The sequence below is a fragment of the Apodemus sylvaticus genome, chromosome 1 (assembly GCF_947179515.1).
Source record: "Apodemus sylvaticus chromosome 1, mApoSyl1.1, whole genome shotgun sequence".
Lineage (NCBI taxonomy): Eukaryota > Metazoa > Chordata > Mammalia > Rodentia > Muridae > Apodemus > Apodemus sylvaticus.
The window spans coordinates 150,012,323-150,026,884 of record NC_067472.1 but is presented as its reverse complement, the minus strand read 5'-3'; the positions used below and the strand labels follow the sequence as shown (position 1 = coordinate 150,026,884).

The 14,562-nt window shown below is 45.5% G+C and overlaps 1 protein-coding gene across 1 annotated transcript; it reads right to left on the bottom strand.

The window, feature by feature from the left end:
• Window positions 1–11,391: 11,391 nt before the first annotated feature.
• On the bottom strand, window positions 11,392–13,665 carry LOC127682052 (serine/threonine-protein kinase B-raf-like). Its single transcript, XM_052178475.1, has one exon. It carries the CDS (start codon window positions 13,633–13,635, stop codon window positions 11,392–11,394), a length of 2,244 nt encoding a protein of 747 aa, XP_052034435.1. The 5' UTR covers window positions 13,636–13,665.
• Window positions 13,666–14,562: the final 897 nt, after the last annotated feature.

The window sequence follows — 14,562 nt, the reverse complement described above, 5'->3', positions numbered from 1 at the left end:
ATATCTCACCTAAAACCCCCATTCCAGCTCTGTAAACACTCCCCTCATGTGCTTCCCGTCTGTCTCCCCTGTGGACTCTTTAAATGGGACCAAAAAATCTTGGGTGCTGGACAATGTACTCAGCCTGCCAGGAAAAGCAAATAATTTGCACAAAATGTTTTTGATACTAACAAGAATAAATGTATTTCAGTTCTGTTTTGAAAGAGCACGTTGATCTACAGAATTCTTTACAAATATTGCACCAAAAAACCCCAACCAACCAACTGAACAAACAAAGAACCTGCCACCACACTGGATGTTGTCCTCATGCACAACTGGTTAGATAGCTGCAATTAGTCAAAACAAGTAAATAAAAGTAAACAGTTTAGTGAAAATGAATGAGTAAGTCATAAAAGGGACATTTGAAATTGTGGAGACTGAAACAAAGGACCCACATTTCTCACTTTACTAAGACAGTAATAAGGTGTGTGTATTTATGTGTGTGTATGTGTGTGTTTATATATATATTTTAACTGTCAACATTTTATTTACTGGGAAATGTGGCTTAGTGGTAGAACACTTTCCTTAGTGCATACAAGGTCATAGCTGCAAACCCACTGAAAAGAAAAAAAGTTAGGACATCAAATTCTACCTCAAAATTACCTCATAGGAACTGTTAGTTTTTTCCTTTCAAATGACAAAAAAAGTTAGGAATAAGTTTCCATTTAAGTGTCTCTTTCAAAATGAAAGGAAAAATAAGTTATGTGAAACTATGAATAAGTTATCTAAAACTATGAATAACTATATTATTGTCCTTGAACTGATGCAACCCCACAAATACAATGACAATTTCAAACTCTTCTGGCATCAGTAATTCAACTTGGTGTCTGAGAGAAACAGCTATAGGACAACTGGGGAAAGCACACTGAGTTTCACAGGGATGGTGAAGACAGAAGATGCAAGTTCCTAGCAAGGAGCTGACACACTGGCCAGGCATGTCACTATTCCATTGTCCCTTTATAGAAGACATCCAAAGACAGCCCTCTGCATTCCTCATGTGCTGGAGCAGCCCGTTGCACTAGCCAACTTCATTTTCAAGCAGGACTTGAAAGGCAAATTTACACTTGAATTTCAGAAAACTCAGTATCTAGGTTAGCAGCATTTCTCTGAAAACAAATCAGATCCACAATTGTTTACTTCTTTTCTCACAGAGTTAGTACATCATTGCTGCCCAGTACACACTTATTCAAAACTATACTACAGCAGTATCTTAAAAAGTAAATTATTTTGTATAAAAGTTCCATGTTTTAAAGAGGATATGGGAATAGAAAATGCTTCTCTAGAAATATGCCAGAACTGTATCTTCAGCCTAGTTGCTCTACGTGATAAATATTTCTGGCTATATTAGGGTTTAGGTGCTTTAAAAAATATTTCACTAAAAATTTACTACTTTCTTATTTTTTAAATGTGAATTGGCTAAAAACTCTTTAGTGTATTTATCTTTATAGTCTAAATTGCACTCTAAAAACATTATCACTGCTGAGTTAAAGCAGACTAGTCATTCTCTTTGTAAATCACTGTTTTGTGCTAAAATGGTAGTTTTTTATTGAATCATGAAGGCACAGTAAGATCATTTGGCAAATTGTCAAGATATTTTTCTAGAGCCTCCCTATACTGTTTAACTCCTGTACAATTCTTGCTGTCTCTACTCACAGTGAATGCTCCATCTCTGGCTATGGCTTTAAAAATAGCTTATTGGTTGACATCGACTGGTCAAGGTGCTGATATACTAGTACTGACAATGCCAACATGGACAAAGAAGAGAATCTTATGAAAAAGGGGTATCCTTCTGCCCTCTTAGCTGGGCAGTCTCTTCAGATGAGTATCTGTGCATGTGACAAAGCTGTGGCCAACTCACTTTGAAGGCCTACAGTTTAGTCAAACCTACTCCTGAAAAGTAGAATTATATCATGGTTAGCAAAATGTTACGATAACTACTTAACTTCGCATGACTAACTTAAGATTAGGATTCTGATATATATATATATATATATATATATATATATATATATATATATATATATATATATATATATATATATATATATATATAAGTAGACTCTGGCACCAATTCCAACAACTGATATTCTGAGCTACATCTGTAAAGAAAAACACCTTTAAACAGTATCATTGCTTATATGTATAATGCCCTTTAGGATAAAAATGAGTGCTCAACTACAAGTACACATAAAAGTTAAAATCTTAACTCATTTTCATGTTCTAAACCTCCTGACTTTTCATAATTTAAAATAAATAATTATTCATTACCTCATTCTGAGGAGGTAGTTTTTATTTTTATTTTTATATTTTTGAAGAAGTTGCCTGAACCCTGAACTTTGTTGCCAAGTAAAGCTAGATGCTGAGTTTTGCAAAAGGCTGGAAGTGGGTGTACAGTGGGGACAGGTGAGATCTGCAGAGGGATGCACAGCAGCTCTGACAGTGTCTGACAAGAACAAGACAGCATAATGTCATAAAAGATATGGGGCTGCGCCAAGACAGGAAGTATTTACCAGGTTTCTGGTTGACAGTCTTGCAGTCTTAAATCATGTCTTTATAGAATGCTTTCTCTCATACCAGCATAAAACTAGCATATTGCTCATATCAGATTGTCTTTGAGGATGCTTCTTTATATCTTCCTAACCTCAAATATAGAAAGGGGCTCTTAAGGAACCAGAATCTAACACATTACAGAGAATCTTGGTTGAAGATGCATATAAGTATGGATAATCATATTGAATATTCTATTTGCAAATTCTTTCTAAATCCAAATTTTGACATTAATAATATCTTAGTGGTAGAGTTTGGGTCTTGTAGCTTAATAGTGAAAATTCCATCAGGAATCTTATTTAGTTAAAAACAGTCCTATATAGTTGCACTCAAACATTAAAAGACTTCACTCCAAACAAAACAAAACAGACCTCATGAGGCACTGCAGCCACTTCGTCGCCTGACAGCTTCAGCCCTACAGGATGACTGATCTGTCTATCAGTTACTATAAAATGCTCTGCACAAACAAGGACTTCCTTGTATTTTCTGAGGAGCTCAACAAGATTATCTGCAATCTAAAAAAGGAAAAGAAAACTCCACAAAGAAACTTTTTCATGTTGTTTGTAAATGATAAGGAAAAAAAGCTATTTGATAGAAAATAACAAGGCAGTTTTAAGTATTTATTTCTTTATATTCTCTATTATAAAAAAATTACAATACCCTGATCCTGGTTTCTGGGCAAAGTTTCATTTACTATCAACTCTACTTTCTCTTTTCATGTGAGATATCACCCTATACTAAAATGAGAGAACACTCACATGCTGAGTTCCCTCCTTGAGTGCTGGCCCCATCCTCCAGTCCTGAGGTGGTCGTTCACCAAGGCAATCCTTGAAGGCTCTCTCCGCTCAGCAGGACCTAAATGTACATCTGTGGCCAAAGTGTATTTTTCATATGAAGCACAATTATCTTCTCAGCTTTGAAATCTTTTAAGACTTTGCTCTATTTATGAAAGACTTAAAAACACACTGTTGCTAACTGCTTAATAACTGCTGAATGTTTTCCAATTTACTGGGAATATATAAAACTTCTACTAGGCCTTCCTTTGATGACATTTTAGTTACTTTTGGTGGGGTGGATAGTGTGTGTGTGTGTGTGAGTGAGTGTGTGTGTGTGTGTGTGTGTGTGTGTGTGTGTGTGTGTGTGTAGCCTGGCTATTGAATTTGCTCTGCAAAACAAGTGGGCCTTGTATTCACAGAGATCTACCTCACTCTGCCTCCTGAGTTGCTTGGATTAAAGGTGCATGCTGTCACCAGCACTGTCTGGCAATGAATTAGTGAAATTCATCTGACTGAAGTGAGTAGTTTTAATTACATAGTGTTATCAATTATAATTTGAACTTTAAAAATAATTCAAAATTCCATTTAATTTTAGATTTGATAGTAGTTTTCTTTTAGGAACTTCTTGGCTTGTATTTGTTAAGTACATCTCCTTTAATTTGCATGTTTAAATTCAGGAGATTCATGATTCCTGGCTAATAGAGGTACTGGCCATCAATTCAATCAGTTCTTTATTACCATGATGATCTTTATATTACCTTTAAGTAAAAGCAAAGGGAAGCTGTGATGAGGTTATACTTTTGATCTGTGCAAATATAAGATTTACAGTTCTATTAGAAAAACTGGAGACAGCTGTTGACTTTCCTACAACTCCAAAGTCCCTAATAGTTCTATTTCTACATAGGGAACTCAGCTACTAAATTACCAAACCTTTTGAAGACCAGCCTTGGAGAAAAAAAGGAAGAGGAAGAATGACTGGAGATACCAGCACTTTTTTTAGGTTGCATATTATAGATAAATACTAGAAAGAGGATGTAGGATGCAGTGTAGGAGTTAAGTTGGAAGAAACAATGTGATTGTTAGCACAGATGCTAGTGTGGATCGAGCCAATACCATTTATTTAAAAAGTATAAATAATTATCATTATGCTAAGATTCCCCATAATTTTAGGTAGAGAAAAGGATAATAATTATTCCTTAAAAGTTGTTTACAATTAACAAAAATATAATTTTTGGGCCATACAGTCCTCTGGGAAGTATTCATTTATTCCAATTTAACCTGAAAATTATTTTCTTCTTTTAAATAAAAATAGAAGAAACTCAGAAATTAAAACGTGTACCTTACATTTGAATTACACAAATGCCTCATATTCAAAACTGTCAGTAAGCAGTTTTGTAGACTTTTAATTAGGTGTTCTCCATGGTGCTTTATGTCCTGGACAAAGGAGTCATGTATTTGGGGACTGGAAGAGCTGAGAGAAAGATATGGACTGCGTTTTCCTGAGAATTTGCTACGTTGTGGAGGAAACAATCTTCCTAACAAACTCCTCAATTGCTGGACCCAATGAAAACAAAAAGAATGTGTGCCAGCACTGAGCAGCCTGAGTAGGTTGTCGGGCCCAGTGAGCCTGGCCACATGATATGATAGAGCTGGAGATGAGGATGAGGATGCAGCATCCCCTTTGTTCTGCTCCCAAAACAGTCTCTTCTTAACTCTCACCCACCACTTAAATTTAAAGAGCTTCACTCTGTGAGACTCTGTTGAGGACTGAACAGGCACTACACAAAGTGTATGCTGCGTTTACTTCATCCCTGGGAAATGAATCGTGGTGGATAGGGAAAGTGCTCCACAGCATAATCCCAGAACAAACAAGGAAGATGCTTGGTGATTGAAAATGCCCCATCAGATAACCAGCCACAAACTGATCTTGTGGTTAGAAGGGCAAAGTTGACATTTTCCACATCAATTTTCCCAAGCTGCAGCAGCAAAACCTTTCCATCATGCCTGACCACCAAAAGGGCAGAATTCAGGGACTCTCCTCTTTCTCTTTAGGAATGTGCAGACTTGTATGCATGCAATATTTATGTTGAAGTTGAAGCAGGGGCAGCAGAGAATTTTCCTAAAAAATTGTTCCTTCTTTTGTTGAATAGGAAATTTGTTTCTGATCCACACCAGCTTATGCATTGAAAATTTTGTATGTTTAAAAAATGAGGAACAGAACAGTTTTTTGATGTTAACAAATTGTATATCTGCTGGAAAACCATACTTGGCCACGGGGTTGCATACCCAGATGGCATAGGGAGATAGCTAGTCTTCTAGGAGTGCAGGCAGGATTGAGAGTGCAGATAGGACCGACCCTGCTACTCAGAGGGTTAACACTTAACCTGGAAACTTCCTCTCAGAACACTTAAGCTGGAAACTTCTAGTTTCTGTCTGCTGCTGGAGACAACCCTCAGCCACCAGGCTGCATATGCAAGTGGCATGGGGAGAAAACTAGCCTGCCCAGAGTGCATACAGGCCTGAGAGTGAAGGAAGGAACACCCATGATGCTCAGAGAAACAGGACTGCCCAGAAGAACACTTAGGCACTGCCTTCCTATTTCTGTCTGCTACTGGAGACCATCTTCAGCCACAGAGCTGCATACCCAGGTGGCACAGGGTAATAGCTAACATTCCAGGAGTGTGTAGACAGGCCTGAAAGTGCAGATAGGACCAACTCTGCTGCTCAGAGGACCAGGCCAACCTGGAACACTTAGGTGGGAGCCTTATGGTATCTGTCTGCTGCTGGAGACCATCCTTGGCCACAGGACTGCATACCCAGGTAGTGTTGGGATGTAGCTAGTCTTCCAGGAATGTAGACAGGACTGAGAGTGTATTTAGGAACACCCTTGCTGCTCAGAGAAACTGACCCACCCAGAACACTTAGGAGGGAATCTTCTGGTTTCTGTCCACTGCTGGAGACCATCCTCAGGAACAAGGATGCATACCCAAGTGGCATGGGGAGACAACTAACCTACCAGGAGTGAGGACATGCCTGAGAGTGCAGGTAGGACCACCCCTGCTGCTAAGAGGAACAGACCAACCCAGAACACTTAGGTGAGATCCTTCTAGTATCTGTCTGTTGCTGGAGATCACCCTGTGCCAAAGGGCTGCAAATCCAGGTGGATCAGGAAGATAGCTAGATTTCCAGGAGTGTGGACAGGCCTAAGAGTGAAGGTGGGACCACTCCTGCTGCTCAGAGGAAAAGTCCCACCTGCAACAATTAGGAGGGAGCCTTCCGGTTTCTGTGTGCTGCTGGAGACTATCCTTGGACACAGGACTATATACCCAGGTCGTGGTGGGAGACAGCTAGCCTCCCAGGAAGTTGGACTGGCCTGAAACTGCAGTTAGGACCAGGACTGCTGCTCGAGGAACAGGCCTGCCCAGATCACTTACATAGGAACCTTCTGATTTCTGTGTGCTGCTGGAGACAATCCTAGGCCACAGGCCTGCATACCCAGATAGCACAGGGGGGATAGCTAGCCTTCCAGGAGTGCAGACATGCCTGAGAGTACAGATAGGACCGACCCTACTGCTCAGAGGAACCCTCCTGCCTGGAACACTTATGTGTGGACAGGCCTGAGAGTGCAGGTAGGACCACTCCTGCTGCTCAAAATACCAGACCCTCCCAGAACACTTAGGAGGGAGCCTGAAGGTTTCTGTGTTCTGAGGGAGACCATCCTTGGCCTTGAGGCTGCATATCCAGGTGGCATTGAGGGATAGCTAGCCTTCCAGGAATGCAGACAGGACTGAGAGTGCAGGTAGGACCACAACTACTGCTCAAAGGAACCCTCTTTCCTAGAGCATTTACACTGGATCCTCCCTGTATCTGTCAGCTGATGAAGACCACCCTGTGCCACAGGGCTGCACAGCCAGGTGGCTGAGGGAGATACCGGGATGTCCAGGAGTGTGGACAGGACTGAGAATCCAGATAGGACCAACCCTGCTGTTCAGAGGAACAGGCCCACCCAGAACACTTAGGAGGGAACCTTCCAGGTTCTGTCTGCTGCTAGAGACCACCCTGTGCCACAGGGCTGCTCAGCCAGGTGGCTGAGGGAGATACCGAGATGTCCAGGAGTGTGGACAGGACTGAGAATCCAGATAGGACCAACCCTGCTGTTCAGAGGAACAGGCCCACCCAGAACACTTAGGAGAGAACCTTCCAGGTTCTGTCTGCTGCTGGAGACCACCCTGTGCCACAGGGCTGCTCAGCCAGGTGGCTGAGGGAGATACCGGGATGTCCAGGAGTGTGGACAGGACTGAGAATGCACATAGGACCAACCCTGCTGTTCAGAGGAACAGGCCCACCCAGAACACTTAGGAGAGAACCTTCCAGGTTCTGTCTGTTGCTGGAGACCACCCTGTGCCACAGGACTGCTCAGCCAGGTGACTGAGGGAGATACCGGGATGTCCAGGAATGTGGACAGGACTGAGAATCCAGATAGGACCAACCCTGCTGTTCAGAGGAACAGGCCCACCCAGAACACTTAGGAGAGAACCTTCCAGGTTCTGTCTGCTGCTGGAGACCACCCTGTGCCACAGGGCTGCTCAGCCAGTTGGCTGAGGGAGATACCGAGATGTCCAGGAGTGTGGACAGGACTGAGAATCCAGATAGGACCAACCCTGCTGTTCAGAGGAACAGGCCCACCCAGAACACTTAGGAGAGAACCTTCCAGGTTCTGTCTGCTGCTGGAGACCACCCTGTGCCACAGGGCTGCACAGCCAGGTGGCTGAGGGAGATACCGAGATGTCCAGGAGTGTGGACAGGACTGAGAATCCAGATAGGACCAACCCTGCTGTTCAGAGGAACAGGCCCACCCAGAACACTTAGGAGAGAACCTTCCAGGTTCTGTCTGCTGCTGGAGACCACCCTGTGCCACAGGGCTGCTCAGCCAGGTGGCTGAGGGAGATACCGGGATGTCCAGGAGTGTGGACAGGACTGAGAATCCAGATAGGACCAACCCTGCTGTTCAGAGGAACAGGCCCACCCAGAACACTTAGGAGAGAACCTTCCAGGTTCTGTCTGCTGCTGGAGACCACCCTGTGCAACAGGGCTGCACAGCCAGGTGGCTGAGGGAGATACCGGGATGTCCAGGAGTGTGGACAGGACTGAGAATCCAGATAGGACCAACCCTGCTGTTCAGAGGAACAGGCCCACCCAGAACACTTAGGAGGGAACCTTCCAGGTTCTGTCTGCTGCTGGAGACCACCCTGTGCCACAGGGCTGCTCAGCCAGGTGGCTGAGGGAGATACCGAGATGTCCAGGAGTGTGGACAGGACTGAGAATCCAGATAGGACCAACCCTGCTGTTCAGAGGAACAGGCCCACCCAGAACACTTAGGAGAGAACCTTCCAGGTTCTGTCTGCTGCTGGAGACCACCCTGTGCCACAGGGCTGCTCAGCCAGGTGGCTGAGGGAGATACCGGGATGTCCAGGAGTGTGGACAGGACTGAGAATGCACATAGGACCAACCCTGCTGTTCAGAGGAACAGGCCCACCCAGAACACTTAGGAGGGAACCTTCCAGGTTCTGTCTGCTGCTGGAGACCACCCTGTGCCACAGGGCTGCTCAGCCAGGTGGCTGAGGGAGATACCGGGATGTCCAGGAGTGTGGACAGGACTGAGAATCCAGATAGGACCAACCCTTCTGTTCAGAGGAACAGGCCCACCCAGAACACTTAGGAGAGAACCTTCAAGGTTCTGTCTGCTGCTGGAGACCACCCTGTGCCACAGGGCTGCTCAGCCAGGTGGCTGAGGGAGATACCGGGATGTCCAGGAATGTGGACAAGACTGAGAATGCACATAGGACCAACCCTGCTGTTCAGAGGAACAGGCCCACCCAGAACACTTAGGAGAGAACCTTCCAGGTTCTGTCTGCTGCTGGAGACCACCCTGTGCCACAGGGCTGCTCAGCCAGGTGGCTGAGGGAGATACCGAGATGTCCAGGAGTGTGGACAGGACTGAGAATCCAGATAGGACCAACCCTGCTGTTCAGAGGAACAGGCCCACCCAGAACACTTAGGAGAGAACCTTCCAGGTTCTGTCTGCTGCTGGAGACCACCCTGTGCCACAGGGCTGCTCAGCCAGGTGGCTGAGGGAGATACCGGGATGTCCAGGAGTGTGGACAGGACTGAGAATGCACATAGGACCAACCCTGCTGTTCAGAGGAACAGGCCCACCCAGAACACTTAGGAGGGAACCTTCCAGGTTCTGTCTGCTGCTGGAGACCACCCTGTGCCACAGGGCTGCTCAGCCAGGTGGCTGAGGGAGATACCGGGATGTCCAGGAGTGTGGACAGGACTGAGAATCCAGATAGGACCAACCCTTCTGTTCAGAGGAACAGGCCCACCCAGAACACTTAGGAGAGAACCTTCAAGGTTCTGTCTGCTGCTGGAGACCACCCTGTGCCACAGGGCTGCTCAGCCAGGTGGCTGAGGGAGATACCGGGATGTCCAGGAATGTGGACAAGACTGAGAATGCACATAGGACCAACCCTGCTGTTCAGAGGAACAGGCCCACCCAGAACACTTAGGAGAGAACCTTCCAGGTTCTGTCTGCTGCTGGAGACCACCCTGTGCCACAGGGCTGCTCAGCCAGGTGGCTGAGGGAGATACCGGGATGTCCAGGAGTGTGGACAGGACTGAGAATGCACATAGGACCAACCCTGCTGTTTAGAGGAAGAGGCCCACCCGGAACACATAGGAGGGAGCCTTCCAGGTCATGTCTGCTGCTGGAGACCACCATGTGCCACAGGGCTACACAGCCAGGTGGCATCGGGGGATAGCTAGCCTTCTAAAAGTTCAGACAGGCCCAAGAAGTGCAGGTAGGACACCTCTAAATCTCAGAGAAACCCACCCACCTGAAACACTCCAGAGAACCAAATCACCCTATCAAAAATGGGGTACAGAGCTAAACAAATAATTCTCAAGGGTGGAATACTGAAAGGCTGGGAAGCATCTAAAGAAATTTCGAAGTCCTTAGTTATCAGTGAAAGGCAAATCAAAACAATCCTGTGATTCCACCTCACATGAGTCAAAGATCTGGAGATAAGTATTCTGGTCCCACTATAAAAATTATCTGATCCCTGTTGTTGATGTTTGTATAAGGTAGCTGGCCAGTCATCAGTTCATATAGAACAATCCCAAATGCATACACATCTAACTGAAAGCTATTTGGCTGTTTAAGATCAAAACCTCAGGCAATAGCAGGTACTGGTGAGGATTTAGAGAAAGAGGAACACTCCTCTCCACTGATGGTGGGATAGCAAGCAGGTAAAACAACTCTGTAAATCAATTTGGCAGTTCTGCAGAAAAATGGACATTGTACTATGGGAGGACCCAGCTATACACTCATGGGAATATACCCAGAAAATTCTCCAATATGCAATAAAGACACATGCTACACTATGTTCATAGCAGCCTTATTTATAATACTCAGAAGCTGGAAACAACACATATGTCCCTCAAGAGAGGAATGGATACAGAAAACATGATAAATTTACACAATGTACTATTACTCACCTATTCAAAACAATGAATTCATGAAATTCTTAGGCAAATGGATGGAACTAGAAAAGATCATCCTGAATGAGGTAACACAATCACAAGGAACACACATGGTATGCACTCACGGGTAAGTGGATATTAGCCCAGAAGCTTGGTATACCCAAGATACAGTTTACACACCAAACGAAGCTCAAGCGGAGGATGGCCTTTTTGGTCATCAAAGGGAAGAGAGGCTCTTGGTCCTGAGAAGGCTAGCTAGATGCAGCAGCAAAGGGGAATGCCAGGACAGGGTAGTGGGAGTGGGTGGGTTGGTGAGTAGGGGGAGAGGTAGGATAGAATGGGGATGTTTTTGGAGGGGAAACCAGGAAACAATGGATAACATCTGAAATGTAAACAAAGAAAATACCTAAAAAAAAAAAAAAACAAAAAACCTTGTATGAACACAAGACTTAAGACATAAAGAGTACATGCTGCCACGATGGACTGGCTACTTGAAGGCTGCAAATTCTCCATATCCTCCTGGTTGGATGGGTGTTTTCGGAGAAGCACAAGCATACAGACTAAAATCTTCTGTTTGGAAACCAGCACGATTCAAGGAGGGCTCTGATGCACTGCGGTCAATTTTTGGCAAAGAGCGGGCCAGCAGCTCAATGGAGGCGAGGATTTGAGGAAAGAGTGGTCTCTCATCTCTTTTCTTTTTGAGGCACTCTATTATTAATCTCTTCATGGCTTTGGGACAGTTGTTCCGTATCTTACTGAGATCTGGAGATAGGTATCCTCGTCCCACCATAAAAATGATCTGATCTCTGTTGTTGATGCTTGAATAAGGTAGCAGGCCAGTCATCAGTTCATACAGAACAATCCCGAATGCATACACATCTGACTGAAAGCTATATGGGTTTTTTTCTTGCATTCTGATGACTTCTGGTGCCATCCACAAAATAGAGCCAGACAACTGCTCAAACTGATGGGATCCACTCCAGCGAGATTTCACTGTGGCCAGACCAAAGTCACCTATTTTTACTGTGAGGTCTTCATGAAGAAATATATTATTACTCTTGAGATCTCTGTGGATGATTGACTTGGCATGTAAGTAATCCATGCCCTGTGCAGTCTGCCGTGCAATATCTATGAGCTTGATCATCTCAAATTTGGTCTCGATGATGTGGAGATGGTGATATAAGCTGGAGCCCTCACACCACTGTGTAACAATAGCCAGTTGTGGCTTTGTAGAATAGCCCATGAAAAGGAGGATGTTCACATGACGAGTTTTCCTTAGTACTGCAACTTCATTCTTGAAGGCCTGTAACTGTTGAGGTGTGGGTACTGTCACATTTAACATTTTCACTGCCACATCGCCGTGCCACTTTCCCTTGAAGACGGTTCCAAATGACCCAGATCCAATTCTCTGTCCCATTGTAATCTGTCCATCAGGAATCTCCCAATCATCACTTGAATCTCTTCTGCCAAGTGTTTTTATCCGGTTTCTGTCTCCCGAGGATGATGATTTCCTTTCCCGATGAAGTCCTGGAGATTTCTGTAAGATTCTCACATTAGTGAGTGTGCCAGATAATGAAGCAGGTGGGGTGGTAGACAGGCCTGTGGTTGGCCCTCCACTACCACGAAACCCATGCTCTCTTAGCAGATCTTCAATATTGACAGGTTCAATTGTGTTTATTTGAACATTGGGAGCTGAGGAGGACCGGTCTCGTTGCCCAAACTGATTGCAAGGTTCTTCTTCTGCTGGTCGGTAGGACTGTGGAATCGGAATGGATTTTGAAGGAGATGGACTGTTGAGGATTTGTGGCACAGTAGAATCTGAGGGTCCTGCAGAATACGATTCTGAGGTTGCTGCAAAATACGATCCAAGTAGAACAGCAGTCTCTGCGAAAGAGGCCTCTTCCTGTGGTGGGTGATTCTCGAAGAACTTGGAGACAAACACCAAATCAAGTTGGTCATAATTGACGCACATCAGTGGAACCTCTGTACTACAACGCTGGTGAAATTTATAACCGCATGTTTGACAGCGGAAACCCTGGAAAAGCAGCTTTCGGCAGAAGTCGCAAAATGCTAAGGTGAAGAAGGTTTTCCGGACAAAGTTGTGTGTTGTAAGTGGAATATTCTCTAGTACTTCAACAAGTAACTCTTCTCCAGTAAGCCAGGAAATATCAGTGTCCCAACCAATTGGTTTCTTCTCTCCTTCCTGAATTCTGTACACAGCACAGCACTCTGGGATGAGACCTCTCATCATCAGTGCTTTCTTCAGACTCTCTCGGACTGTAAAACCACATCTTGCAGGTACCACTGTCCTCTGTTTGTTGGGCAAGAAAACTCTCACGATAGGTTTCTGTGGTGACTTGAGGTTGTTCCGAGAAACATCCCCGGGAGTCTGAACTGAAAGAGATGATGGTGGCACTGAAAGGCTAGAAGAAGAGGCAAATGGAACACTTTCAAATGATGCAGAGCTAGAAACAGAAAAACCTGCTCCTTTACCCAGAGATTCCAACAGCTGTTGCTCTCTTTGCTGAAGGGCATCTAGCTTGTTGGTGTACTCTTCATAGGCCTCCAAGTATATTGATGGTGGGTTATGCAGTCCACCAAATCTGTCCAGAAGGGCCTCTATATGTTCCTGGGTCAACTTAATCATTTGCTTGATATTCCACACCTCTTCAATAATCGCCGGGTCCACAGCAGAAGGGGCAGCAGCTCCAGCACCGGCCTCTGGTTCCATGTCGCCGCCAATGAACTGAGCCTGGCCCTGCTCTGCGCTGCTGCCACTGTCGCCACCACCGCCGCCGCCGTAGCCACTGCCGCCGCCGCCGCCGCAGCCGCCGCCGCCGCCGCCGCCGCCGCTGCCGCCGCAGCCGCAGTCGCAGCCACAGCCACAGCCACAGCCACAGCCACAGCCACAGCCGCAACCACAGGCACAGCCGCCGCCGCCGCCGCTGTCGCCAGCACCGCCGCTGCCACAGCCGCAGCTGCCGCTGCAGCCGCAGCCACCTCCGCCGCCGCAGCCGCTGCCACCACCGGTGCTGCTGCTGCTGGTGCCTCTGCCGCCACTCAGCGCCGCCATCTTCGAAGTGCGAGCGGGGCCGAGCGGCCGCAGCAGTGCAGGGAGGAGGAAGAGTGGCGCAGGGCGGGCGGAGGCGAGCGCGGAGGCGCGTGGGGCGTGGGCGGAGCGGCCAGGGCGGAGGCCACCTCTGGAACCTGCAGGGGGCCCCAGGCGCAGCCGAGCCTGAGGGGATTTGCGGGGGAGGCTGCTGTCAGTATATTAAATTAACTTACATAGTTTAAATCTTTTTTTTTTTTTTTTTCATCTGGGCTGGCAAATCCCCTACCAAGAACCAACTATGACTTAATAAAAACTCAAATACCATGTCATATTTTTTCTATATTTTTACCACGTTTTCCCCTTTCTCTTTAAAGCACTTTATCAAATAAACTCAATAACAATTCAGTGCAGGATCAGAGCAAATGCAAAAGTAAAGTCGGGGTTGCCAACCAAGAGAGAAAAAACATGTTGGAAGGTTGGCACATCACACAGAAAGTAGCATAACATTATTTTCAAAAGGTTATATTTGCACAAACTCTGATAAGTTAAGGATGTATATATATATATTGAGTTGTTGTCTATGGCTGAAGAAGAAACTGTTACATG